This window comes from Vombatus ursinus, unplaced genomic scaffold (genome assembly GCF_900497805.2).
Source record: "Vombatus ursinus unplaced genomic scaffold, bare-nosed wombat genome assembly UNPS02000546.1, whole genome shotgun sequence".
NCBI lineage: Eukaryota > Metazoa > Chordata > Mammalia > Diprotodontia > Vombatidae > Vombatus > Vombatus ursinus.
In genome coordinates, this window is record NW_020940324.1 from 873,295 (window position 1) to 898,334 (window position 25,040).

General features: G+C 51.1%; 1 protein-coding gene across 3 annotated transcripts; it reads right to left on the reverse strand.

Moving 5' to 3' along the window:
* Window positions 1-2,436: 2,436 nt before the first annotated feature.
* LOC114041162 (hippocampus abundant transcript 1 protein-like) lies at window positions 2,437-21,653 on the reverse strand. 3 transcript variants are annotated; one of them, XM_027859497.1, is made up of 12 exons: window positions 21,518-21,653; window positions 13,374-13,469; window positions 11,333-11,395; window positions 9,851-9,978; window positions 9,354-9,468; window positions 7,389-7,607; window positions 6,907-7,020; window positions 6,263-6,334; window positions 6,017-6,129; window positions 5,559-5,656; window positions 5,080-5,246; window positions 2,437-4,995 (listed from the first exon to the last, which is right to left on the reverse strand). In XM_027859497.1, exons 1-12 carry the CDS (start codon window positions 21,599-21,601, stop codon window positions 4,783-4,785), a joined length of 1,482 nt encoding a protein of 493 aa, XP_027715298.1. In that variant the 5' UTR covers window positions 21,602-21,653; the 3' UTR covers window positions 2,437-4,782. The 3 variants fall into 3 exon arrangements, with proteins under 3 accessions (XP_027715298.1, XP_027715382.1, XP_027715442.1); XM_027859581.1 differs by lacking the exon at window positions 6,907-7,020 and adding an exon at window positions 6,778-6,906 and having other exon boundaries at window positions 13,374-13,528; window positions 21,518-21,597; XM_027859641.1 differs by lacking the exons at window positions 6,907-7,020; window positions 21,518-21,653 and adding exons at window positions 6,778-6,906; window positions 18,350-18,781.
* Window positions 21,654-25,040: the final 3,387 nt, after the last annotated feature.

Sequence of the window (25,040 nt, forward strand, 5' to 3'; positions counted from 1 at the left end):
TCCTCTTCGCCCTGGGACTGCCACCCAGGACTGTGACCCAGAGTATGGGCAAAGCAATAGAGTCCTGTCCCCAGTGCCAGCAAAAAACCCCTGTAATCTCCTCCTGACCAGTTGTTTGAACCCCTTACTGTCTGTGGGCTGAAAGCTCTGAAAGTAGCCTCTGCCACTGCCCGTTCAGTGGCTCCCAACATCTGCTCCTGGTTTGCTGGGGCCCGGTCTGCGCTGCCTCGGCCTGCCCCGGCCTGCCCCGGACTGTGCTTCACTCTCACCCTGGAGCAACAGACTTTTCCTGCTGACCTTCTAAGTTGTCTTCAGCTGGAAAATTATTTCACTCCATCTTTTTGTGGAATTTGTTTAGGGCATTATTTAAATGTGTTTGGCAGGGTTAGGGGAGAGCTCAGGTAAGTCCATGGCTTTTCTCTGCCATCTTGGCTCTCCAAAGTGACATTCTTGAATCATAGGTCTGACTATGTCATTCCCCTACTCAATAAATTCAGGACCCTACATCTCTAGGCTCTGGGCTTTCTTTCTTTCTATTGGGGTTAAGTGACTTGCCCAGGGTTACATAACTGCTAAGTATCTGAGATCAAATTTGAACTCAGGTCTTCCTGACTCCAGGGTCAGAGCTCTATCCACTTCACCACCTAGCTGCCCCCCATTAGTCTTCAGGACTTGGTTCCAGCACCACCTCCTTATTGTATATTGAGCCTTTCCTGATCCCCAGAGACAGTAGTGCCTGGTCTCCCCATATCTATTTCGAACATACCTATATGTAGGCATATCTAATTGTCTGTGTTGATATGGGTACATTTGTTCCTTCTGATTGAACACCAACTCCTTAAAAATGTGGGCTGGCTCATTTTTGTCTTGGTAGCCCAAGCTTCTTATACAATGCTCGTCTGCTGATTGAGTTTACAGTCTCTGCTGTACACAGGATGGAGCCAATAGCCTGGCCCCTCTGCAGGTGCTGAATGACTGCTGAGCGTCGGTGGAGTCTGAAAGGACCCAAGAGCCTAACTTCCATTGGCCTGGGGTTCCAAAGACTGTTGTTGGGCCCCCCTGAGGAGGGCCCCCCGTGGAGTCCCTTCTCTGCTTCTGGGGTTTTATTGAGCCGAACTTGGTCAGAAAAGTGGAGGTCTATATCAACTCTGGAAGCCAAATATTCCATGCAGGTAGGTCATGCCGGGCAGTGGTTTGGGAGAGACAAGAAAGGGGCTTTCACTGGGTATAAATTATGACTGATGACTAGCAGAGGGCAAGAGTCAAGACTGCTGCATTTCCCTTTACGGAAACCTCTTTGAAGGCTAATGAGATGAGCCCCATGGAACTTTCCTGGAAGGGAAGGTAACAAAGGAGTTTAGACAGCTAGCGATGACCTGCCAACTCTGAGGGCCAACCAAGTTTTTGCCAAGGATGCTGGGAGTCATTGAAACCATCATGCTGAAGACTCAAAAAAGCATGCTTGCGTGTGCCTGTTCATTGTAGGGCTGGGTGGGTCATTTGGCAAAAGGTGCCTTTTTGTCCAAGCTGGCCTCGCTGATGACAGGAGCATCAGAGATGGGAAGGCACCTCAGGAGTTAGATGGGTCAGCACTAAACAAATATCTCACCAGGCAGAAACACAAAGGCAGAGACTTGTTTTTTTCCTTTGCAAGAAGAAAGCAGCTGTTTAATAAATAACCAGGAGGGGGGCACCTGAATCTAAACACAATCTGAAATCAACTAAATGTACTGAGTTATCAGCTAAAAATACAAAACAACACACCAGGGGGTCAATGTCATCAATTCCAAAGTATAGGACTGGTCCCTTCTTAATGAAAACATAGAAGGTTGGCCACAGTAGGGAATTGGGGGGGGGGGGTCCTGGAGGGAGGAAGACCAAGCAGGACAAATCGCGGCTACTTGCCAACAGCCAACTCGCATCACTATTTCCACATTTGTTTTAAGCAACAGCAGGTCCACTGGGACTCCTTCAAATCCCCCAGCTAGGTCCCTGAGGAAGGCATGTTAAACCAGAAGAGAGAGGATGGCAGGGCCAGAAGAAGGGGCTGCCTTTGGTCCCAAACCAGGGGGCACCGTGGCCAGAGGGACATCCCTGGGACAGCTGGCCTGGGCTGCCCTGCTGGAGAGCTGACCTGGAGAATGTGCCAACATTCTAACAGTGCACCGCCTGGCTGAACAGAAAAGCTGCATTGGGGCGTGGGAAATGCCCTTTCAAAAAATTGGTTCACACTTCTCCCAAAGTGAAACATCAAATTGGCAGAAATAGTGGTCTCTGGACAGCTTCCAGGACACATGGGCCCATCAGACTCACAAGGGTCTTCATGCAGCCCTGGCAACTAATGCCTTTTAGGGACTAGGGGAAAGGCAAGAAATCTGGGACGTCACATGCTTCAAGGGTTTTTTTTTGGGGGGGGGGCAAGTTAGTGGGAGCAACCTGGTAGGACCCTGCAAAGGGGAGGGGGCCTTGTGGTTTTTGGGGTAAGGGGATCAGCTGTCCCTGCTCATAGTTCTGTTCCTGGAAATGCCAAAATACCACAGGAGACTTCTCTGCTACCTAGGGGCTCCCAGCCTGATAACCCAAGTTGGTCTGTTAACTTGAAGGTGTTAAAAAAAAAAAAATTTTTTTGAAGTGGTCTTCTGTGACATTGTTTTGAAAGGATGACTGAGACTTTGCTTTTCTGATGGGTTGACTGTTGGAAATAAACCCCTGGTGGGGTCACCCAAATGAGGCCTGGGGTCATTGAGCCTGGGGCTGCAAGGAGAAGAGGAATGAGAAACGGGACTTTGGGGTCCACCTGTCCCTGCAGACTAAAGTGCAAAATGTGAAAGCCACCCCCACCTCCTCCCCCAGGGTGGCTTCATTTCCACAATGTCTGGATGGCTCTGGCTCCAGCATCGTAGGTCCTGGATGAAGGAGGACACGTATGGGCAGGCTGAGGGCAAGGCACCTCTGGCCACCAGCCCTGCCAGACACACAGAACCCCCAAAGGAATCCCTCACTTCTGGAGGCTCTTGGACAAATGGTGAGGGGCCAGTTAGAGATCCACTTAAAGACTTTCTACCTTACAAGAGGTGTAGGCCAGGGATCTCACACTGCTCTATATGTAAACTAAAGGCTTGGCTGAGAATGGTGGGAGAGCTTGGGACCCCCTCCTGGGGGCAAACATGTCCGAGGCAGGCACAGAGGGTCAGGGAGGCTCAGGGGATGCTGGGGCGGAGGGGAGGAGGGCGACCCAGGAACCCATCAGTGCCTCGCTGGATGGCGAAGTCACGGGCTGCTTCAGGGCTGACGGCACCAGACCTGTAACTGACCTCCAGGGGCCACAAGAGAGGGACAAAGCCAGAGCACTGATGGCAGCTGGCCCTGCACTGGGGGCCTTCCCCACATCAGGAAGCCAGGCCAAGTGAATGGTCCTAGTGGGCGAGGGGCACTAGGAATCAAGTCAGAAACAACATGGGGAAAACAGTCCACCCGAGGGGGTCAAGGCTGGGTCACTCCTGCTGTTTCAGATAATTATCAGCACTCCCGCCTTCTGGTTGCTTTTCTAGCATCACATGGGCAGCCTGACCTTCCTTAAAGGTGCTTTGTTGTGGCCTTCTGAGCTAAGTTTTGTGGATCCCAGAGGCCACTGCTGCTCTCTCAAGTGACCGCAGGCCAGGAGACATCTTGGCCTTTCCTCCTCTACCCCTTCCTGGACCTCTAGGGGTGGAACCTGGGGGGACGACAGGTTACTGGCCAGGCTTCTCTCCCCAGAGCTCCAGCGCCTGGAGCACTTTTCAGGAGAGGCCCCAGCAGCCAGTTATTCCAATGACCCACAAGCTCTGGTGCTTTTTGGACGGCAGCTGCTGGGGGATCTGGGGAAGGGCCAATAGATGGGTGCAAACCAGTAAGAAGGTGCCAGCCCCTTTGTGTACCTGGACATCCCTGAGCCTTCCCCCTCTCCTCCAGTTCTGAACCATGACAAACTTGGCATTCAGGCTACTGCAGGCCAGATGGGCCTGAGGAAGGGGGTCATCCATCTTGGGTTGCTGGGGGGCACACTGAGATCCCTCACAAAGGTGTGGGAAATTCTTTGCCTTCTATGATACCGTCAGCAAGGCTCTCCCTGCCCAAGTTTCCTGGGCTGGGCAGGCACATTTGGTTGGGTGCCAAGGAAGAGGGGGGCCATGGGGTAGGGAGGGTCAGTTCTGGCTAGAGCCAACAGTGGAGTTGCTGTTGCCGGGCTCCTGTCCTGCTTGTGGGGGTGGGTGCTATCTCCCATTCTGGGTACTTCACTCCCAGGACACTCTTTCCATCCTCCCCGCCTCACCCAGTGGACCAGGAATGGATCCCCCAGAGGGGGATCAGAAGGGCCTCCCATGACTGTGGTGGCTGTCAGAGCCTGGGAGGGGAGCGGGCCAGGGCCTGAGATTCGGCCACTCTCTTGCTCCCCGGCAAGATGAGGAATTGGCAGGTTCCATTTCCAAGTCCACAGTTCCCCGGAAGCAGGTGAGTTTAACACCTGCCCATCTTCACACGGTGTTGTCCCAACTCCTTCCCATTTTCCAGCCCTGGGTGGATGACGGAAGCCTAGTTTTGCACCATTGGGACCGAGTTTGTGGCTAGCTGTGTTTATCTGTGTTTGGCTCGAAGGGCCTCAGGCTTCTAGGTCCTCTCATTTGCTGTTAGTGGTACAGTCCGTGACCACCTCCCCTCCCCCCCGGTCCGGTCCACATCGAGCACACTGCTGTTGATGGGGGTGGGGTGGGTGGAGGTGGAGATCCTTGCCTCTCCTTCCCATCATACACTGCTGTCCACCAGGAGGGGCTCCTTCCCATCCAAGCCGCCCGCCTGGGGGCTGTGCGTGTGGCTCTGGGCACCGTTGCTGTGTTTCTTGTGGCTGCCGGACCGCAGTGTGAGATGATTGTGCTCAGGGATGAACAAGGCCACTAGGAGGGACAGCAGGACTGAGCACGCGCCGAAGAGGAAAGGGGGGCCCGGGATGATGCTCCGCTAGAAGGGCAAAGGACAGGAAGGGGTTAAGTCCAAGGGCCCAGGCTGGGGGAGAGGCATGGGGGAAAGGAGGGCGGCCCTCACCTCATCCGAAGGGTTGGCCATGTTGGGCTTGGTGGCCTTCTCCAGGCTCTCTACTGCCACCATCTCATTCAGCTCCACGTGAAACAGATAGAAGACGAAGCCATACAGAGCCGGCCCCAGACCGTTGCACAGCCCCCGGATGCCAGTGATCATCCCCTGAACAACACCTGGGGGGAGGGCAGGGAAAGGAGAATCCGTATCCTTTTCTGACACTCCCTGCCATGAGCGGGTATCACCCTTGCCAGGCAAGGGCAGGGAAAAGTCTCAGTTCGGGGGCTGAATGCTCCAGGTACCAGGGCTTGTATGACCAGCTGGGGTGGGGCCTTCCCTCTGGACTGAGCTAAATGGTGACCTGGGCCAACCCGCCAGCACCACTGCTGCATCAAGGGGAGATGAATACCGTGTGCATGGGAGGTGTGAGGGGAATGGGGCTAAGGAAAGTCAGGGCCAAGGCCCGGCCCAGGCAGGGGCAGAGCTACCTTGCTGGTCGGGGTCTGCATTCCGGGACACCATGGCGCTGATGGCGGGGAAGGTGATGCTGGACATGGCTGCCACTGCGCCGGCGGCCCACATCATCCTGGGAGGAGGAAAGAGACACGACCTTGGATTGACATGGACCCCAACAGCCTCGTATACAGAGAACCGGATCAACAGCTCCCCCTGGTGCCCTGACAACAAAGCGAGGGTTCCTTGAGTCCAGGAAGAGAGGACGCTCAGGTTGGAATGGACTACTCTCATTTCTAGGAGGTGGATGAAAGGGAATGTGGGGGGAAAAGAAGTCCCTCCAGGAGGTCCTCAGGCAGCTGCATTGTGCTGATCACGCCCCTGGGACCTGGGCCTCTTCAGCCCAGGCTGTGATATGGCCTGTGTCCCTGCCTGGGGCATCGTGGTGCAGGGGCAGGGAGGAGGGTCCGGTGGGCCCCTGGCTGGCTCTTACCAAGGCTGGGAGCCAAAGCCATACCAGGCCAGCTGCAGGATCTGGAACCCCAGGCCAAGCAGGATCGTGTTCTTGTTCCCTATGGAGCGCATCAGGATTCCCAGCACCACTGTCTGGAACGGGAGGGGACCCGTGTTGCCAAAGGAGAAAGAGAACGCACCCGTCCGGGGCAGGAATGGGGCCGAGGGTGGGGTGGTGGGTGGTGGGAGAGAGAGGGATAGGACGGGGATGGGGAAGGACCCTCACCTGAGCCAGGATGGACAGAATCCCCACCACACCGATGAAGGCAGCCACTGTTTCTGAGGAAAAGCTAATTACCTGCAAAGACCAAAGAAGGGATGAAGCGTTGGGGCTTATGTGATAGTCGAGAGTCGGAACCTAGAATGGTAAGAGGTCCCCGTCCTTTCCTGCCACTTATTAAGTGCCTGACCTCTCTGGGACGGACACCTCCTCCATAAGAGGGGCACGGACCCGTACCAGTGTGCCGGGGCTCCTTCTGGACTGCGTTTCCCTGACTTCTAGAGGCCGAGGCCCGCTGCTGCTGAGCCCATCCTGCATGGGGAGGCTGTTGCTTAATTCTTCACAGATGGGCCTTGATGGATCCCCCCCAGCTCGTGTTCTGGGTCTGCCCAGGTGGCGAAGCCTGTGTCTGACTCACCTCTCCCAAGAAGCCCCATTAAAGACAGGCTGGGAGCCTCTCCCCCTGACTCCAAGCCACTCTCTATTGGAAGAAATCCCTGCAGGGCAAGTGAGTGATGCACCTGGTCTCCTGGACCCGCCCTTTCCAGTCCAGGCTGCTGCTCAGAGGACCCTCCAATGTTTGCACGTGTGCTCGTGGCTGGATCTGCCCAAGGAGTGTGGCTCCAGCTTCTGGCCTTGGGCTCACTCACCTGGCGCAGGTAGAGAAAAAAGCTGGAGTACTGGCCAGCTTCTGGCAGGTAGGAGAGGAAGACAGTGATGCAGATGAGCAGCACGGTAGAGTCCTGGCCCACTTTCCGAAGAGACTGAGGGAGACGAGGTGGAGGTTGAGAGAGTTAGACAAGGAAGTCTGCCCTGCAGGACAGCATGGAGTGGTGTGATCTGAAGGGCGATAAAAACCACCGCCACCAACCACAACAAATCAGCGACAGCCGTCTCCTTCCTCCTGGCCTATCCCAGGCCTTGAAATTTCCATCAGAGGCACTCCTTTGAGTAAGACTGTTCTCCAAAAAGCTCTGAAGGACGTGGGGCCAGGGAGCAGGTACTAAGCTAGCCCTCTAGTACCCAGCATCACCTAACGAAGCACCCACTAAGATGTCATCCCACATTGTTCATCAGACAGCTCCAAGGAGAGAGAAGAGGAGGGGGACAGGTGAGGGCTGGGGACACTTACAGCAAAGGGGTCAGCCTGCTCCCAGGAGATGGGAGCTCCCCAAGACACAGGCCGCATCTCCTCAGGCAGGGACTCGGGCACAGCCAGTAAGATGAAGCCAATGTCCAGCAGAGCCACTCCTGAGGCCAGCACCACCACCAGCGTGTCACCGTAGGCACGGGACAGGTAGGCACCGATGGCTGGGCTTGTCACCAGACTGGCAGCGAAGGTAGCAGAGACCTGAGGGATGAGGAACAAAGGAATTGCTCACCCGGCCCCTCCCTCGTTTACAGCTTGCACCACGGCACCTTCAGAGACAGAAAGTTCTCTCCAAGAGGAGCTTTGGTCAACATCCACAGTGGGACAACACGGTCAGCTATTTTGGGGTCTGTGCTCATTTCACTCAGCCCTTCATTCCTTTTACCTTCCCTGGGCAATTCCATGAAGGGTCTCGTGCTATGGGTGAGACACAAACAGGGACGACTAGCTGGAGGGGTGGGGATGTGTCACAGAGGTCAGTGAGAGGCAGGCTCGTCACCAGCTCTGGTAAGCAGAATGGAGCCACCGAGTGTTAGACAGGCTCAGGGGGGACACCACTCGCAGCCAGAGGGATCAGAGAACGTGCTATGGAGAAGACAGCCTTGGGCCTGGGCCCCGAGGGGCGGCTACACATCCACCCATCCACACACAGCTATATGTGTGTTTAAATGCCATCACATATACACGAGTAGGGACAGACCAGTAGAGGGACAGCACGTGCCAGGGTACAGGAGGCTTGTTCTGGGGGCGAAGACCATATTTACATAAATACGAAGTGGTCCTGGGGAGGATGGGGAGAACACGAGGTGCAGAGAGGGGGAACCAGAAAAGCCTGCTAGGAGCTGACACTGAAGGCAGAGGGGAGAAAGGGAAGCACTCTAGTGAGGGGGATGACTCACACAGTCCCAGGCACGGGAGACGGCATGTTCCATACAGGAACAAGGACAGGTCAGTGAAAACATGGAGCATCATGAGGGAGAATAATGTGAAATCGACCTGGATAGAGAGGCTGGAGCCAAACTGAGATGAGGAGATATGTGATGTCAGAAGAAAAAGGGAGCCAGACCTGCATTCAGGAGTAGCAGTCTGGCAGCTACTCGGAGCATGGATTGGAGAGAGGACCAATTAAGAAGCTAGTGCAATAACCCAAGAGAGAGGCGATGAGGCCCCGGACTGAGAGGCGACCACGTCAATGGAGAAGCATCAGAAAGATGAATCGGGTGGGCTATGGAAGACAGACTGTCTAGAGAGGAAGATGAAGGTCAGGGGGCTGAGGAGGAAGCTACTGCTCTGTGCAGGCACAAAGCAATGGGAGCTTTGGTTTTTTTTTTTTTTAGGCAATTGGGGTTAAGTGACTTGCCCAGGGTCACACAGCTAGTAAGTGTCAAGTGTTTGGTCTGAGGCCAGATTTGAACTCAGGTCCTCCTGACTTCAGGGCTGGCGCTCTATCCACTGTGCCACCTAGCCGCCCTGCGATGGGAGCTTTGAATCAGGCTGCTGAATACACAGGAGGGGCCTGGGACGTGAAACATTTGAGGATGAAGAACTGGAAGGACGTGGGAAGAAAGGCAGATGCCAGCTTTGGAGCCAGGGTGACTGGCAGGATGGTGGTGCCAATAACAGAAAAAAGCAAGTGAGCAGTTGCAGGTTTGGGACAGAAAAAAAGAGATTCCCAGCTGCTATTCTGCAAAGTTGGCCAGTGAATTAAAAGGGAAGGGAGGAAACAGAGGTTCAGAGAGGAAGGAGTGTAGGGCATAGTGTAATGGAGGTCTCCAGGAGGCAGCAGGGCAGCAGTCCCAGGCCTGGCACTCAAGTGCCACCTCCTCTCTGAGCCTCTGTGGACAGCCGAGGGTGGCAGGACGGCTGGGGGAGCACCACAAAGTCCAGGGCCCCATCTCCGAGCAGTCAGAAGACAAGGCTTCCGTCTCCAGAGGGGGGCTGGCTTACCAGGCCATACGCTGTGCTCCGCTCGTGTTCCTGTGTGATGTCAGCCACGTAGGCAAAGATGACGGAGAAGGTGACTGCAAAGACGCCCGACATGGAAATGACTGCGAAGTACCACCTGAAGGAGAAGGGTTGCCTTGTCACAGCCCCTCCGCCGGGGAGGTGACTGGCCGCGTGCCCCATGTCCCTTCCTGTCCTGGTCGGCTCTTCCCCTGAGCAAATCTCACTGCACCTGGATTTCTGCTGTTCAGGCCCTAGCTGCGTGCTTTCTCTCTGCAGAGCCCTGTGCTCTGCACTGCAGCATACAGAGATAATTAAGACACCGTCCCTTCCCTCAGGGAGCCTGCCATCTAGCAGAGGCCAGGAGACTACCAGGAGACGGAAGAGCTCGAGGGCTGGCCGGGGCTTCTTCCCTGTCTGCCCCTGCCAAAGGGGACGGAAGGGGGAAGCTGAGCTGCCACCCTCCCTGAGCCGCCACCACACTACAACCCCTCACTCACCATGGGCTGATCTTCATGAGGGGAATGGGCGCACAGGTGAAGAACACCGTCAAGAGGAGGAATGACTTTCTGCCCCAGACGTCTGAGAGGGCGCCAATGAGAGGGGCACTGAGGAAAGACAGCAGACCCTGGAAGACGTGGGAGAAGCAGCAGGGGCTTCCATGAGGCTGGGGGCCTGTGGGCAGCCAGAGCACACGCCGGCAAGCTGCTCTACCTGTTCTCTGGGCAGGGGAAGGATCGCTAAGAACAAGGGCCCCTGGGCAGAATGGGGAACCCAGCAATAGAAGACTTCCAAGTACACCTTCTCCTGTCAACACTGACCCAGCTTCTGTGGCTTTTCAGGCCTCGTACAGTATGTGCAGCTGCTGGCCTCGTCCCCAAGCGGCCTGCTGGCCTGAGCACAGCCCCGAAGGCGCCAGGTCTGACAGGCTCGAGGCCTCTGAACCTCTGCTGGCGTGAGGCTACAGATGCAGAGGGATCAGCTGAGTGTATCAGAGTCTGGTGCCCACAAGGTTCAAAACTGCATCACAGGAGTGAACAGAAAACGAATTGTTTCTTTTTCCTCTGCCTCCTTGGAACTGATGGAGGAAGAGCCAATGGTGTTTGGGCCTCCAAACCACACAAAAATCAGCAGAGGAGAGAAAAGGGCAGAAGCGGCTGCCCACGTCACTTCTCCATGAGGAACAACTATTGTGTCCAAGTTGCTTCCTGGCCACCCCCTCCGCCCCACTCCTCATTCTGGTCCTGGCTAGAAAACCAGCCCTCAGGTCTCTGGCCCCCCACTCAGAGAGCAGCCACTGCCAGCAGGGCTCCTGTCCCATCTCTCAAGAGTTCTTCTACCCAGAGGCTACCGGAAAACCTACATCTAGGCGGCCAGTAGGTTCTGACAGAACAAGGAAACTGTAAAGGAAGCTTGGGGGTTCCATGGAGAGAGTGCCAAACCTGGAATCAAGAAGACCTGAATTCAAATCCTGCCTCAAACACTCACTAGCTGTGTGACCCTAGGCAAGTTACTTCACTTCTGTCTGCCTCAGTCTCCTCATCTGTAAAATGGGGATCATGTTAGCACCTACCTCCCAGGGTTGCTGTGAGAATCAAATGAAATATTTGTAAAACACTTTGCAAACCTTAATATACTACATAAATGCTAATTATTTTATTAGAGAAACCAGACCCCTTATGCTGAATTTGGCTTCCTTCTCCCACCCTTTTGGCTCTGTCCATCAGATGTGGGGAAGGAGAGTGCTGTCCCCATGATTCCCTTGCTCAGCCTTGAATCCCCTACACAAAGGGGCCCATTGTTACTGTGGCAATGTGCGTTTGTCCACTTGGAGCTGGGCACAGGCCATGGCCTAGTGGCAGGTGGGGGACAAGTGGCCTGGGGTCGCTGCCAGGTCCTGTCCCTGGGCCGTAACGGGAACCAGGGGAGGGGCCTCCAATGCAAAGTGAGAGTGGACATGCCAGGTGCCAGCTGAACCTTACCTTGACTCCGTGGATCAGGCCATTCATCAGGAAGGTGTGCTGTGGGAATGTCTGGTGCAATACCTGTGGATAGTAGCAGAACACCATGAGGCTGCGAGGTGCTATGGGGTGCTCTCCCCTGCCCCCACCGCCCACCACCCCCACCCCTTCTCTGCTGTTGCTGCTGTCTTTGCTCAGGGCAGGGGTGTGTGTGTGTGTGTGTGTGTGTGTGTGTGTGTGTGTGTGTGTGTGTCTGTCTGTCTGTCTGTCTGTCTGTCTGTCTGTCTGCCAAATAGGGATGTGAAAACCGCTTCCACCTGACAGGCTGGACATGAGAAATCATGTGAAATGTGGAAAGCATTTGGAGGGAAAATAAAGTTCTATTGTTGCTAAACCCTGTGGACAGGAGGATTTGCTGTCAATGGCCTCCCCAAACTCTCTCTTTGCTTGGCCCCTTCTTCCCATTTGCTTGGTAGTTAGCTAACTCATTCCCATGCCTGTTTTTATCCATTTTCCTCCAGACTGGTCTAACGTTCCTGCATTTTACGTAGAAAAGAGGTTTCTAAGTGCCACTGTAGCTTGTAAAAACGCAATTTCCCAGAAGAGGGACATCAGAGCAGGGAGCACCGGCCCATTAAACTGTGCCATGTTCACGGGCACCCCAGGTCCCGAAAACAAGCGCAGAAACCAAGCTTCTCTCCCCAGGAGCTGCTGGCTGAGAAATCCCAGCCCTATTCTTCCCACCCCACTCAAAGCAGAGCCCCACAGCTTGGATTTTGGAATCTCTTCATTAAAGTAACCCCTCTGTACTTGGCATGCTCACAGCGTTCTTTGTCCTTTCAACAGGAGACAACCCCAAGCCACCTTCAGCTGAACGGTGTCAAAGCTGTTTTGTACTCAATGGGGGTCAAACACAGAGACACTAGAGGCTGCAGGGCCAGGACTGGTGCCTAGTGGTCGGAGCGAGGGAGGGACTGAGGGGCGCCTTTCTTCAGAACAAGACTGAAGCAGGTCCACAGGCTGGGGGCGGGGGGGCAGGTGAGAAAGGGGTAGGTACTTTAGAATAAAAGTTGACAATGTTAAGATTTGGATAATTTGGTTGTTCAAAATAAAAGCAGCTGCCACCTTTATAGTAATTTAGAGGGACAAAGTACTTTTCACCCATTATCTTAGAAAATCACAGAATCACAAGAGTAAATCTGGGGCTAGTCCAACCCTATCTGAAGTATGGAGCCCATGTTATCCTTATAACACATTCAAGAGGGAATAAACCTAAGTTTTATCCTCCCCATTTTATAGATGAGAAAACTGAGTCTCAGCCCATAGAAGTTACTTGTCCAAAGGCATAGGGCCTTTGGATATGACACAGACCAACTTTCATAATCTGGTCAAGGAGACAAAGCATGTACCCACGAGGAAGTGAATAAGGAAAAGGAATGAAACGGCCTCCAGACCTAATCCAGTCCCCTAGTATGTGGCAAGCGCGACCTTCGCTGTGCTCCTTGAGACTGAGGTGGCTGGGAGGATTTGTTACATCCCCCTGGTCAGACCATGGCCCCAGTCTCAGGCTGGTTCATTCCATTCTGCCTACATTCCTCTGGTTTCCTGAGGGGACAGTGTTCTTACAGCTTGTCCTAACCTAGGCAACAAAGACACAATGTTCCATTCCCTGGGGAGCTGGGATCTGCGTGGCTGGACAGAGGGTGAGGTGAGCCTCGCCCCAAGTTTGTCATCTACAAACTCTGCTTACTCAGTTCCTCATTGACAAAATGGCCACACCGTTCTTTCTACCAGGCTACTAGACTGAGGTCAATTTCTGGCTTCCGTATTTCAGGGAAATCGCCATCTTCTTAGAGATGGAAGTAGACTCCCAAACTTCTTAGTGACCAAAGATGGATGCTTTCTCCAGAAAGAGAGGGACAGCAATAGCCTGAGCTCTGGACCATCTACTTCACTGCTTGGATTTATGGGAATTTTCCCAGCTTCTCCTGGGAATCAATCCTCAGCCAAGCTATCTTTACCCTCCAGGTCCTGGGGCCAAAAGGGGGTAATCAATACTCACCGTTAACATGGGGGTCGTGAGCAGGCCCCAGGCAAAGAACTCGAGGAAGATCACCACCACGGCATGGTAGACACTAGGCTCACCAATCCCCTGTCGCTGAAAAACAACATGGCTGGCTGGTAAGTGGACGAAAGGTTGAGAACAAGGGAATCAGCCTGGGGGAAGGGAAGAAAGGGGGGGGTTGATTAAACAGATCTCACTAAATCAAGAACTTGGAAGGCCTTTGTTTGCTCTGAAAAGCCAAGTGTAAACATCTCTCAGGCTACTACCCCTCTGGTTCCAAGGCCCCAAGTGTTTAGCCAGGCTATATCAATAAAGTCACAGGTTCAAAGGCTCCCGAAGCCTGAGCAATCTATGTCCCCTTCAGTGTAACTGTGGTAGTTGGCACAGCCTGGACCCCTGGATCAGGCATGACAGCCCATTCCTTTAGAGGTGGCACACAAACTTGGCTCTCATTGGCTAGAATCCTGGGTGCAGCTGGCCTTGGCTAGCACAGTTAGAGCCTACATAGATGATCTGGATGTCCTCTGAAGGCTGGAAGGCTAAGATGTCACCCAATTTGGGGATTCAAATGTTACTCTAATCATGAGGGTACAACTGGGCCAAGAGTACCCAGGCCAAGAAGTTTTAGAAACATCAGATTCAAACTGGGGAATGCCAGGGCCAGTCTGAAATGGAAATCCCTTGTTCTTGGCCAGTATCCTCAACTTAGAAAAGGTAGTAGAGTGGGCCTCAGAACAAGAAAGGCCTGATAATGTTTGATTTAGGAATAGCCAAAAACCAATGATTTCATCAAAGGACTGAAAGTTGACACAAAGCCATTAAGCCTTCCCCAGTCCCCACCCCTCCAGTCTGATACCCTGGTGGACCTCAAAGAGCTTCATTCTTTCCCTGAAAGGCCACCCAGATCAAAGAGGTGAGATTCCCCCCCCCCCAACTGAGAGTCAGCTTGCTTCTTGGGGCCACCACACGGGCTCTGGGCTCTTCAGTAGTATTGCTCCAGCCAACCCTGGGTAATCCACGTTTTGTTCTTTCCAACCAGTCTAGGGAAGGGGAAAAAGAATAAAAATAAAAAGCCAAGATCCTTTTCCCAGGCAAAGCACAAATGCCAGGTTCCAGAAGCTCCAGGTCAGTAGCAGGGCACTGTGGCTAGTGCCATCTCTCCAGCTGAGACAAGTGGCAGAGAGGGGAGTGGACTGCAGTACGCCAATTCAGTGCCCAGGCACTCATCTACATTTTAAGTGGAGTGGTCAAGCCTGTTTTATCAGTCCTCATTAGAATATGCCTACGACGGCGACAGCAAAGCCTTCCTCCCAGTTGGACAATATCCATCTCCAGATTTTTAACTATTCTTGGAGAGCAGTGGAGTGGAGCGAGCCCCAGATTCCAGTCCATCTGGGCTAACTCCTCGTGTGACCCTGTGACCTCTTCTCCAGGGCTCGGTTTGCCCCTCTAAAAAATAAGGTGGCTAAACAAGATCTTCTTTCAGGTTTTTCCCAGCTCTAATATTCCATAATTCTGTCAGCTGCCAAGTTGACTCTTCCTTCCCAGATATTCTTCCAGGAGTTAATTTTAAAAAGGAGTGGGAAAAGGGCTGAAACACCTAAGTCCCCCCCAAGATCACCTATACCCATCTACTCCTCTCAAAGCACTTTCTCAAAGGACATTAACATTCTGATCAATCTCTGGCTTCTCAATGCTTGTTTTTCTATCTAATTAGCCTGGCTTGTACTCATGTTTTTCTTTGTTACTGTTCAAATAGCCACCAAGTAAGATGGGAACTTTTGAGATACTTGCTCTCCCATTTGATAAAACATCTCCAGTTGTTCAATTAAACATTTATTAAGGGTCTACTACGTGTGAGGATCTGTGCTGGGTGTGCTGATAAGAGAAAGATCGGAGACAATCTAATCCCCACTTTCCCTCTGAAAATTTACTCATAGCAGGGTGTACAATATGTACACACACAAGATGGGAGAACGCAGTAAGAGGCAAAGAAGCATAGAGTGAGACTCTGCAGGGCTTTTAAAGGTCACCCATTCACCCCCTTCGATTTATAGAAGAGGAAACAGGGACCCAAAGTTCTATTACAAAATTTGAGGAAAAGATCACTTTGAGCCAGGGAGACAAGAGAAGGCTTCATGTAAGGGGGGGCCCCAAGATGATTTTTGAAGAAACACAAGTAACTACTAGGCCATAAGATCCTCCAAGATAGGTGCAGTGTTTTCTCTAAACTTGGTAGCTCCCTACTCCCCAAACAATGAATAACGAGAACCAAAAAGTGGTTATCAGTGTCTGTGCTGGGGCTACCTCCTTTTGACTGAGAAAAATATCCTCCAATGGACATTGATGATGACTACACAGAAAAAAGACAACACAGCCAAAGGCAACAGAGCTTCAGAGTGATTCAGAAAGGGAGACGCTCCCAAACAAAGGTATGTTTTATTTGTTAAACTGTTTGATTCTACTCTGTTAAAATACAGGGCATAATGTTTATGTATAAGCATTTATTCCTTATTTCGTACATTTATTTGGTTATTTGTTTTTGTTGATGATTGTTTGCATTTAAGAACCAACCTGTTAGGGCCCTTCAGTAACTCTGGAGTTACTAATGGCCTGCCTCCCCCTAAACTTCAGTTTCCAGTGAGGAACGAGCCAGGGAGCTAACAGGTCGGACCATTTTTACAAAGGCTACTCTTCCAATGCTCTTCTCCAAGACTGACTTGTTTCCAGAGTAAATAAGGAAGTCTGTTTCACCTTCAGTTAAATACAATGATCAAAACAACTTTCTCTGAACAGATAATGCCACTGATGTGACCCTAATGATTTAACATCCCCCAGGAGGCCTCCCCAACAGTCCTAACAATAACTCTTGGAATTAACAGACTTGCATACAAGTCGGTAAAGTTTCTTCTCTAGAAATGAATTCCTATGGCACTTCTGGGGCTATTAATTTACTTTTCTTTCTTTCTTTAGTGATGCTGTCTGCATTTATATCAGTTACTTCTGGGAGATCCCAGTCAGTCTCCTCTTGTAACAAGAAAATAATTCAGTCAAACCAACTGACGTTGGTCGTGTACACTACTAGCAGTGTATACTACTTGTGATAATTAATTTAGCATTTACTCATATACTACTTTGTACTGTTCTCTAATTGTTTTATTCCTTAGCCTCATCTCTGAGACCTCAGTTAGAGTGGATGCTTGCTCAGGGCAGGGGTCCCATCCCTTCTATTTCCACAGAATTTCAGGTCTGTTCAGTTCAGAAGTCAAAGAACCCAATCTATGTTCCACACAGCACCCAGCAATAAGGCTAAAAAAAAAATTCTCAAATGATTGACATGATATAGTTAGAGAACGTCAGGGCTGGAAAGGCCCTCTGACATATAATTTAGTCCAATCCCTTCACTTTGTGGACAAGAAAACAGGCCCATAGTGGGAAAAATCCTTGCCTCCAAGTCACAAGAGAATTAGTAGCAGAGCTGGGACTAGAGGCCAGATCTCTTAACTCAGCTCAGCACTCTTTCTATTCAAGCAGAATACCCTTCCCTTTCTATCCAGTATAAAGAGCCCTGGGCAAGTAAACGAAGGTTTATCTGCAAGGCTGAGTTAGCATGAAGTATATGTACCACCAGTTCAGAAAAACCTGAGTCTTCATCCTCTAGTCCTTTATTTGACCCCATATTAGCCTTGTTCCTCTCTAATCTAAGGTTCCCTTGGAAGGGATGTCTGAAGAGCTTGAGGGGATGAAGAAAAACACAGAAATCAGAGGCTAACAACCGTAAAAGGTAGAACCAGTGAAATGGAAACTCAAAGTCCTTGAGACAAGCCCATCCAGATTACAAAGTGAATCATGCAATGATATGGATGGAAGGTAAACTAGAAAGGCTAAGAAATTATTGGGCAACAGTTTCTGCTCCAAGAAAAAAAAAATCCCAACAGACTGGAAGGATAGCCAAATCAAACAAAATGAAATTTAATCGGGATAAATGTTTTGTTAGATAAGCACCAAAAAAATCAACCACACAAGCATAGGATCAGGGAGGAATGTTTATGACTAGGTAGCAGTTCATATGGAAAAGACCTAAGATTTTTTGCCTTCAGGTTCAATATAATTGAACAACACAATGGTGATGTGCTTCTGAAAAAGCCAACTTGACCTTACTCAATGAAAATTACAGGGTCAGGAAGCTGGGAGGTGATAGTCCTATTGTCTTCTGTCCTAGTCAGACCACATAAGGGGTACTGTGTCCACTTCTCGGGACGTGTTTTTAGGATATACACTGACAAACTGTAACATATCCAGAAGAAGGCAGTGGAATGGAATGAAGGGACTCAAAACCTTGTTATATGAGGGACAGCTGAAATAAGTGGGGATGGGGGCAGCTGGGTGGCGCAGTGGATAGAGCCCCAGCCTTGGAGTCAGGAGGTCCTGGGCTCAAATCCAACCTCAGACACATGACACTCACTAGCTGTGTGACCCTGGGCAAGTCACTTAACCCCAACTGCTTTACTAGGCAAGAGAAGATTTTGGGAAAGGGACATAATCACTATCTCCAAATATCTAAAAAGCTATCAGGGGCAGAGAGAGAAGATTTGTTCTGTGCAGCCCCACAGGGAAGAACAAAGACCAACAGAGACGAAAGTTCCTGGGAAGTGGATTTAAAGTACACATAAAGGAAAATCTTTTCTAACAATCAGACCCGTACAAAAATGGAACAGGCTGCCTTGTGTGGTTGTGAGTGTGCCATCGCTGAAGGTATCTGAACAAAAGTCAGAGGAGCACTTAGGATATGGTTGAGGGGAGTTAACACACTGGCCTGGAGTTTGCTGGATCTGATGAACTTAACAACCCCTCTACTGAGATTCCAATAGGCACTGCCCTCTTCATAATCTTGGTCCCATACGCTAAGAAAAAATCATGATGTATATTCCTGCCTTGGAACATACAAGAACACATCTCTGGAGAGTGTTTACCCTTGCTTAGCGTCTGCAGTCACTGAAGCTGACCCCCAAGACTTAGGATTCTTGATACTGAAGACTCAGTCAATGGGAATTCCAATACTGAAATGAAGGCAATCAGAAAGAAAGATGGAGGCAGCCCCAGTCCCTCCATCAGACTACTTGACAACAATGAATTTTAGCCTCACCTTGGCCCATCCAGAGACCCCATAGTCTCAAGTGACCTAAACATCATGTCACAAAATTTCATTTCTCTCCCATGGTAACAGAACCAAGTACTAGGTTTCGTGGTTCCATTCATTGCTTCTCCTCTGGGAAAATGACTGCTAGTTTCAGTTCCCAAAGGATGCTGGAAAGCAATTCCCAGCTCTCTACTTGACAGCAGACAGAGTCAAGTGAAATTAAATTGAAAACAAACATCCAGGACAATCTCAGGACCTTTGAGGCATTGCCTTGATTGGTGATTAAGGACAGGACATGGGGGAAGGCTCAGGCTGAATATATCCATTTAATATAAGATATTGAACTTTAACAAAACCAAATGGTTGAAGTGAATTACAACTCTGAGCTGTACTTTGAAGTGTGGCCCATGCCTGTGATTCTCACAGAATACAGAATTTAGGTTTTCTTCCTACACATGTCCAGACCCTTATACGGATGCCTTTAGGGACACAGGCCCATCCAGGAAGGCCTTGGGCCCATCCACCTTATAGATGGTTCCCTAACCTGGACAAAGCACTGGGGCTGACAGTACGAATGCTGTAGCCATATTTCGAGTATCTTGATGTAGGCAGATTGGAGGAAAGACACCAAGGAAGATTAAAGATGGAAGTAGACAAACCAAGGGTGATCAAAGTATGGTCTGCTGAAGTTCATGAAAGAATCATTAGAATTGGACAGTTTTACTAGGGTGGAAAAGAAGCACATAGTCAGGAAGCAGAGTTATAAAGATGGGGAGTTAGTGGTGTGGGTGGCAGGGTACAAGAATTTCTTTGAGTGACTGGAAAGCTTTATCTAACAGTACAAGGTCATACAAGTCAGAGGCAGAGCCAGCACCAGAAAATCTAGTTGTTGGAACTTCAACCCCCTCTCCAATATATCAGGTTGCCTTTCTCCATAAGTGAGAAGGAGTGGCAGCTTCTGGGAGCCAGTGTTGGAAGGGCAAGAAATTAGGGAGAAGTCAGGGACTGAGGGGAAAGAGGACAAAGACAGAAGGGAGAAGAGAAAGGACAAGAGGGAGGGTGCTGTTTAAGAAGGTAACAAAGGCAAGAGGAATTGGGGGGGATAGAAAGAGGGAAGTTAGCTTGGATGGGGCAATTTGTACAGTATAGGAAAGGGACTAAGAGCAGGAAGAGAGAAGGAGGCATAGAAAATGTAGAAGGGCATAGGGGAAAGAAGGAGTAAAAAGGGAATGTCTATGTGTCTGGAAGAGGAGAATAAGGGCAGGAGGAGGTAAGACTGCGATGGAGGTGGCAGAGAGACAGTGGCAGGGGGAACGGGACCAGAAGAAAGAAAGAATGGTATATCTGTGTGTGTTTGTAGGAGGCAGAATGGGAAGGACGTGAGGACAGTGTGACAGTGGGGACAACATGGGAAAACAGGTAGGAAGCGGATTTAGTAGAATGCTATGGGGAAGGGGAATAAGTAGGGGTTGGACATACTGGGTGTGCATAGATGGAAAAAGTGAAGAGTGACTGGGGACAGGAGTTGGTAGTGTATGGAGAAGGAATAGGAACAATGAGGTCTAAAAAGTCTAGCAGGGGAGCAGGAAGAATTGGGTTGGTCAACGTACAAGGGATAGGACAGGTAGAACATAGACCAGGACTGGGGAAATGGCATGTGACTAAGAAGCCATGGCCCAAGATTGGATCTGAGGTGAGCACATCTGGGACCAGGCTGAGTAAATGAAAGGGAAAAATGACCCTAGGGTCAGATTTGAACAGAAAGATGGGGAAGCAGTGAGGTAGGATGGCCCAGGGCAAGGCACAATGGAAGATTATTGAGAGCCAAGGCTGGGGATGTGTGTGGGACGGGTTTTATTGAGGGAGAAGAAGGTTAGATCCTGGCTTGCACTAAATAGGTACCAACTGGGATCTCGAGGGTGCTGGGAGATGGCAGTGCAGGCTGGGGGCTGAAGAATGGGTGGGTAACTGCTTGCCACTGAAACTAGTGCTGAGGGGAATTATTTTTTGCCCTTTTTGGTATCCCCAGTGCTTAGAACAGTGCCGAGAAGACAGCAGGTGTTTAATAAATGCTGGTTGACTCACTATACTAGAGATAAATAATGAAAGCCTATGTAAAGGCTGATGGAGAGCAATGGAAGAGTGGGGTTGGGCCAAGACTAAGAGGAACAGGGCCTACAGGGGAGATGATCTGAGGCCTGGTAGCCTAGGTGAAAGAATGGGGAGTTATGGCAGGGCAGGAGATGAAGGGGGACATTAGAGGAATGGGTACAGAGCTATAAGAGACTGGGGCTGGGGGGAGTCCAGAGGCCTGGCAGGGCTAGGGGTAAGAAGGCACAACAGAAGTTGGGCTTGGCATGAACTGGAGCATACCAGAGGTCTAGCAGGGCCTATGCTGGGAGAGGGGCACCCCCCTGGAAGGGGGATGGCAAAGAAGGGGATGGGCCTGGCCAGGCCTGGACTAGGAACTGGTGAGGGCATAGTAGAGGTTGGGCCTGGGCTGTGGTCACCCCTGGGGGGCTGGGCCTGGGCTGAGAGATGGATATACTAGGAGGTAGTAAGGGCACCACAGGGGCCTGGCAGGGTCAAGGGACACCCCAGGGGCCTGGCAGGGTCAGGGGGCACCCCAGAGGCCTGGGAGGCAGGCTACCCTGGGGCTTGGTAGGGAAAGGGCCCAGGGGCCTGGCAGGATCTGGGGGCAACCTCAGGGACCTGGCAGGGTCTGGGGGCACCCCAGGGACCTGGCAGGGAAGGGGCCCAGGGGCACCCCAGGGGCCTGGCAGGGTCTGGAAGCACCCCAGGGACTTGGCAGGGAAGGAGCCCAGGGGCACCCCAGGGGCCTGGCTGAGAGGCAGGTACCCTAGGGACCCGGCAGGGAAGGGGCCCAGGTGCACCCCGGGGGCCTGCCTGGGAGGCAGGCACCCCAGGGGCCTGGCAGGGTAGGGGACCAGGGGCACCCCGGGGGCATGGCAGGGGCAGCGGGGGCCAGCCGCGCACTCACGGCGCCTCCGTCCTTGGTGATGATCTTCTTGGCCAGCAGCACGCTGCGGTTGAGCCGCTTCTTCTTCTTCTTCTCCCCGGTCATGGTGCCGCCTCCTGGGCCCGGCGCCCCCGGCTCGGGCTCGGCCCCTTCATCCTGCAGCCCCGGGGCGCGGGGCGGCGCTCTCCCCGCTCCCGGCCTGGCCCGGGCCCCGCCCGCCCGCTCGCTCGCTCACCGCCCAGAGGCCGCGGGACCTGTCAGCGGCGGCGAGAGGCGGCGGAGGCGGCAGAGGCGGAGGCAGGGGCGGCGGAGCTCCCGGGGCGGGCGGGCGGGCGGCTTCTCCGCCTCCTTAGCGACCCACTTCCGCCTGCCGCGGCTGCGTGCGCATCCACACCGCCCCCGCTCCGCCTACAAGTCCCAGCAGGCTGCGCGCCCGCCTCAATCCCGCCCTCAATCATTCCAATTCCCTGCGTGCTCTGCTCCGCCACGGGAGGCGGGGCACTGAGTGAGGCGGGGGGTGGGGGGGTGGGGTGTGAGGGAGACTGCAGAAAAGACTACAATTCCCATCATGCTGTGCGCGACGAATATTTGTGAAGGGGTGGGGAGAAGATGGAAGTCCTCGGCGGGGTCCCCAAGTGGCTTCAGTTGAGAGCTGGCTTCCCAGAATATAGCGGGGCACAGATCCTCTCTCCCCACCCCACCCCCGCCTCCTTTCCCTCCGTCACACACCCCTCTCGTGGCTGAGCGCTTTCTTTTCTACCAGATGCTACTCTGGGACTGGCCAGAGGCTAGGCTGGGGAGCCCAGACCCTAGAGCAGGGGACCTTGTTTCCAGAAGCTGGGAGTTTGGTTGCTAGGGAGTGAGTTCTTGATTGCTAAAGGCTAGGTCTTGGTTGCTAGGAGCTAGGGTCTTGGTTGCTAGGAGCTAGGAGTCATGTTGCTAGGGTACCAAAGCTATTTTCCCCCTCCCCCATTTTCTTCCTCAAATGATTGAAACTCCCCCGTCTTCGGTTCCCACAATGACCAAAGCCTCTCTCCGTCCTCTTCTACCTAGGCAGGAGCGAGGCTGCAAACTGAAGCATCCTAGCTCAATCCCCTCCTCCCTGAGAGGTGGATATACTAGGAGGTAGTGAGGGCAAGATGGGCAACACATCGCACAGAACCCAAACACCAGAGACACAGAAAGAGAGCTATGACTCGGGTTCTCACCCTGCCGGAGAACAACGGCTCTGTTGTTGGGGCGCTGCCCCCATTACATACGGAGGCAAACAGCCGCAGAAGCGCGTGATTCTGAGTCAGGGGGCTGGCTGCCGGACAATCGACAAAAGGAGAGCTGATCCCTGGGGAAAGGGGGAAGAAGTGACGGAGCGGGGAGAAGGTCGTGAGCAGAAACTCGATATGAGAGAGCGTCAACTGTCAACAGCTGGCCTAGAGCCCTGCTGCAGCCCTGCACCCCAGGAAACCGAAATCAGGCAGTGGGCAGAAAGAAAATCAGGCCGCAAGCCTCAAAGAGATGATGCATACAAAGCTCGCTTAAGAATAAATACATGTGGAATTAGTAGCAACAGGTGGAAGTTGCAGGAAGATTGATTTAAGCTTAATTTAAGGAAAAATTTCCTACCAATAAGAGCTGTCCAAAAAAGGAATTGTCTTCCTTAGGCTGTTAGTATACTGGAAGTCATTAGTATCATTAACAAGCATTTATTAAGCACCTACTATATGCCAGGCACTGTGCTAAGCACTGAGGATACAGAAAAAGGCAAAAACTAAGTCCCTGACCTCAGGGAGCTCACATTCTAATGCAAAAGACAATATACAAACAGGCCTTCAACTGAAGGCTGGATAACCACTTTTCAGGAGGATTCCTGTTGTAGTATGTTTAGACAAGATGACCTCAGAGATTCCATCTGACCCAAAGGTTATGTTTATCTCTGAGGCAGAGAACAAAAGATTGGCCATTGACCACAAAGCATTTTTCCCCTAATAGTCCTGAGAGGGAGACTAAGCAGGAAATATGTCCATTTTACAGAGAGGGATACTGAGGCTCAATGATAAGAAATGCCTTGCCTCAAGTCACACAGTTAATAAACAGCAAAGTCAACGCAAAGGGGCTGGAAGTTCTATTTGAAAATACAGCAGTCTTTAGTACAAACAGTATTGTCTCCGACTACATCGATCGGTAGGTAGGTAGATAGATAGATAGATAGATGATAGATAAGATAGAAATGGATATAGACATCTTCTCTCTCTATATATACATACACTCACAAAGAAGATATGGGGGAAGCCTCAGGTTTTATGTGTGTGTGTATGTATATTATATATGTATATGTATACATATTACATATAAAGAATTCATAAGTCTCTAATAGTCCATAATTATTTGAGTTAGTAGAATCAATAGGACCCTGACAAAATCCAGAGACCTTACAGAATTCCAGAATCTCAGAGGTAGAAGGGACCTCAAAGTCCTTCTAGTCCAACCTATCTAGACGTAACCAAGAACTTTATTTACAATCATCCCTTTGACAACACAGAGGTCAGGGGCGAGGTGCCCCTGTGATCTGGAAAATACACATAAAATTTTTTGACCCCCCTTTTGTACCAGAGACATCTGAATTTTTTCTTTTTCTTTTATGGGGTGTTTACGGTACCTTATTGTAAAATTTGGGTTAAGTGTTTGGTCACAGGCTTCTGCTGTCTGCTGCTTCCACAAAGCTCCCCTCAAATTCCCATTTAATTCCTTATGCCAGCCCTCGATATATTGAAACTGCTATGGGGAAAGTCTCAGTGTGGAAGGGAATAACTGTACTGTTGCAAAAAACAAACAAACCCAACTACAGTAATTGTCCAGGCTCCAATGATGAGTATCTAGTACCTCCCAACATAGCCTATTTTACTTCTGGACAGTTTTAATTATTAGGAAGAAGAATAAAGCCTAATAAGTTACATCAACCCTAGATGGAATTTCTATAATTTCCATTTATTGTCCTTAGTCTTGACCTCTAGGACCAAGCAGAATAAAGCTAACTCCTCTTCCACAAGCCAGCCTTTCAAATCCTTGAAGACAGCTATAATGTCCCCCTAAGTCTTCTATTCTGCAGGATAGATACACATAGTTCTTTAACCTATGCACACATAGCACGTTCTCCATTCTTCTCACCATCTTGGTTGTCCTCATTTGTACATGCTGCGATTTGTCTACGTCTTTCCTGAAATGAATCTAGTATTACAGATGTAACCTGATCAGGGTGGGATATAGTGAAATGATTACCTCCCTTGTTTTGGAGACTATGACGTTCAAAGTGGTTGAAGATTGTATTCACTTTTTGACTGTCATATCACCCCGGTGACTTAAGTACAACTTTCAGTCTATTTAAATACCCAGATATGTTACATACTAACTATTTGTATGTTACCATGTCTTCATCCTATATTTTTGATTTTTTTGAACCTGAGTAGACCTTTCTGTAGCTTATATAATAAACTTATTCCAACACCCTCTCTCACTGACAAATCTGGTCTCAGAACAACACTAATTATAG

Excerpts from the sequence above, each read along its gene's own strand:
- LOC114041162 (XM_027859497.1), bottom strand. The coding sequence starts at position 21,601 with ATGACCGGGGAGAAGAAGAAGAAGAAGCGGCTCAACCGCAGCGTGCTG. Across the intron at positions 9,469-9,850 it reads CTCATGAAGATCAGCCCATG|GTGGTACTTCGCAGTCATTT; the intron begins GTGAGTGAGGGG and ends CTTCTCCTTCAG. Across the intron at positions 5,247-5,558 it reads TGCAGACCCCGACCAGCAAG|GTGTTGTTCAGGGGATGATC; the intron begins GTAGCTCTGCCC and ends CCCTCCCCCCAG.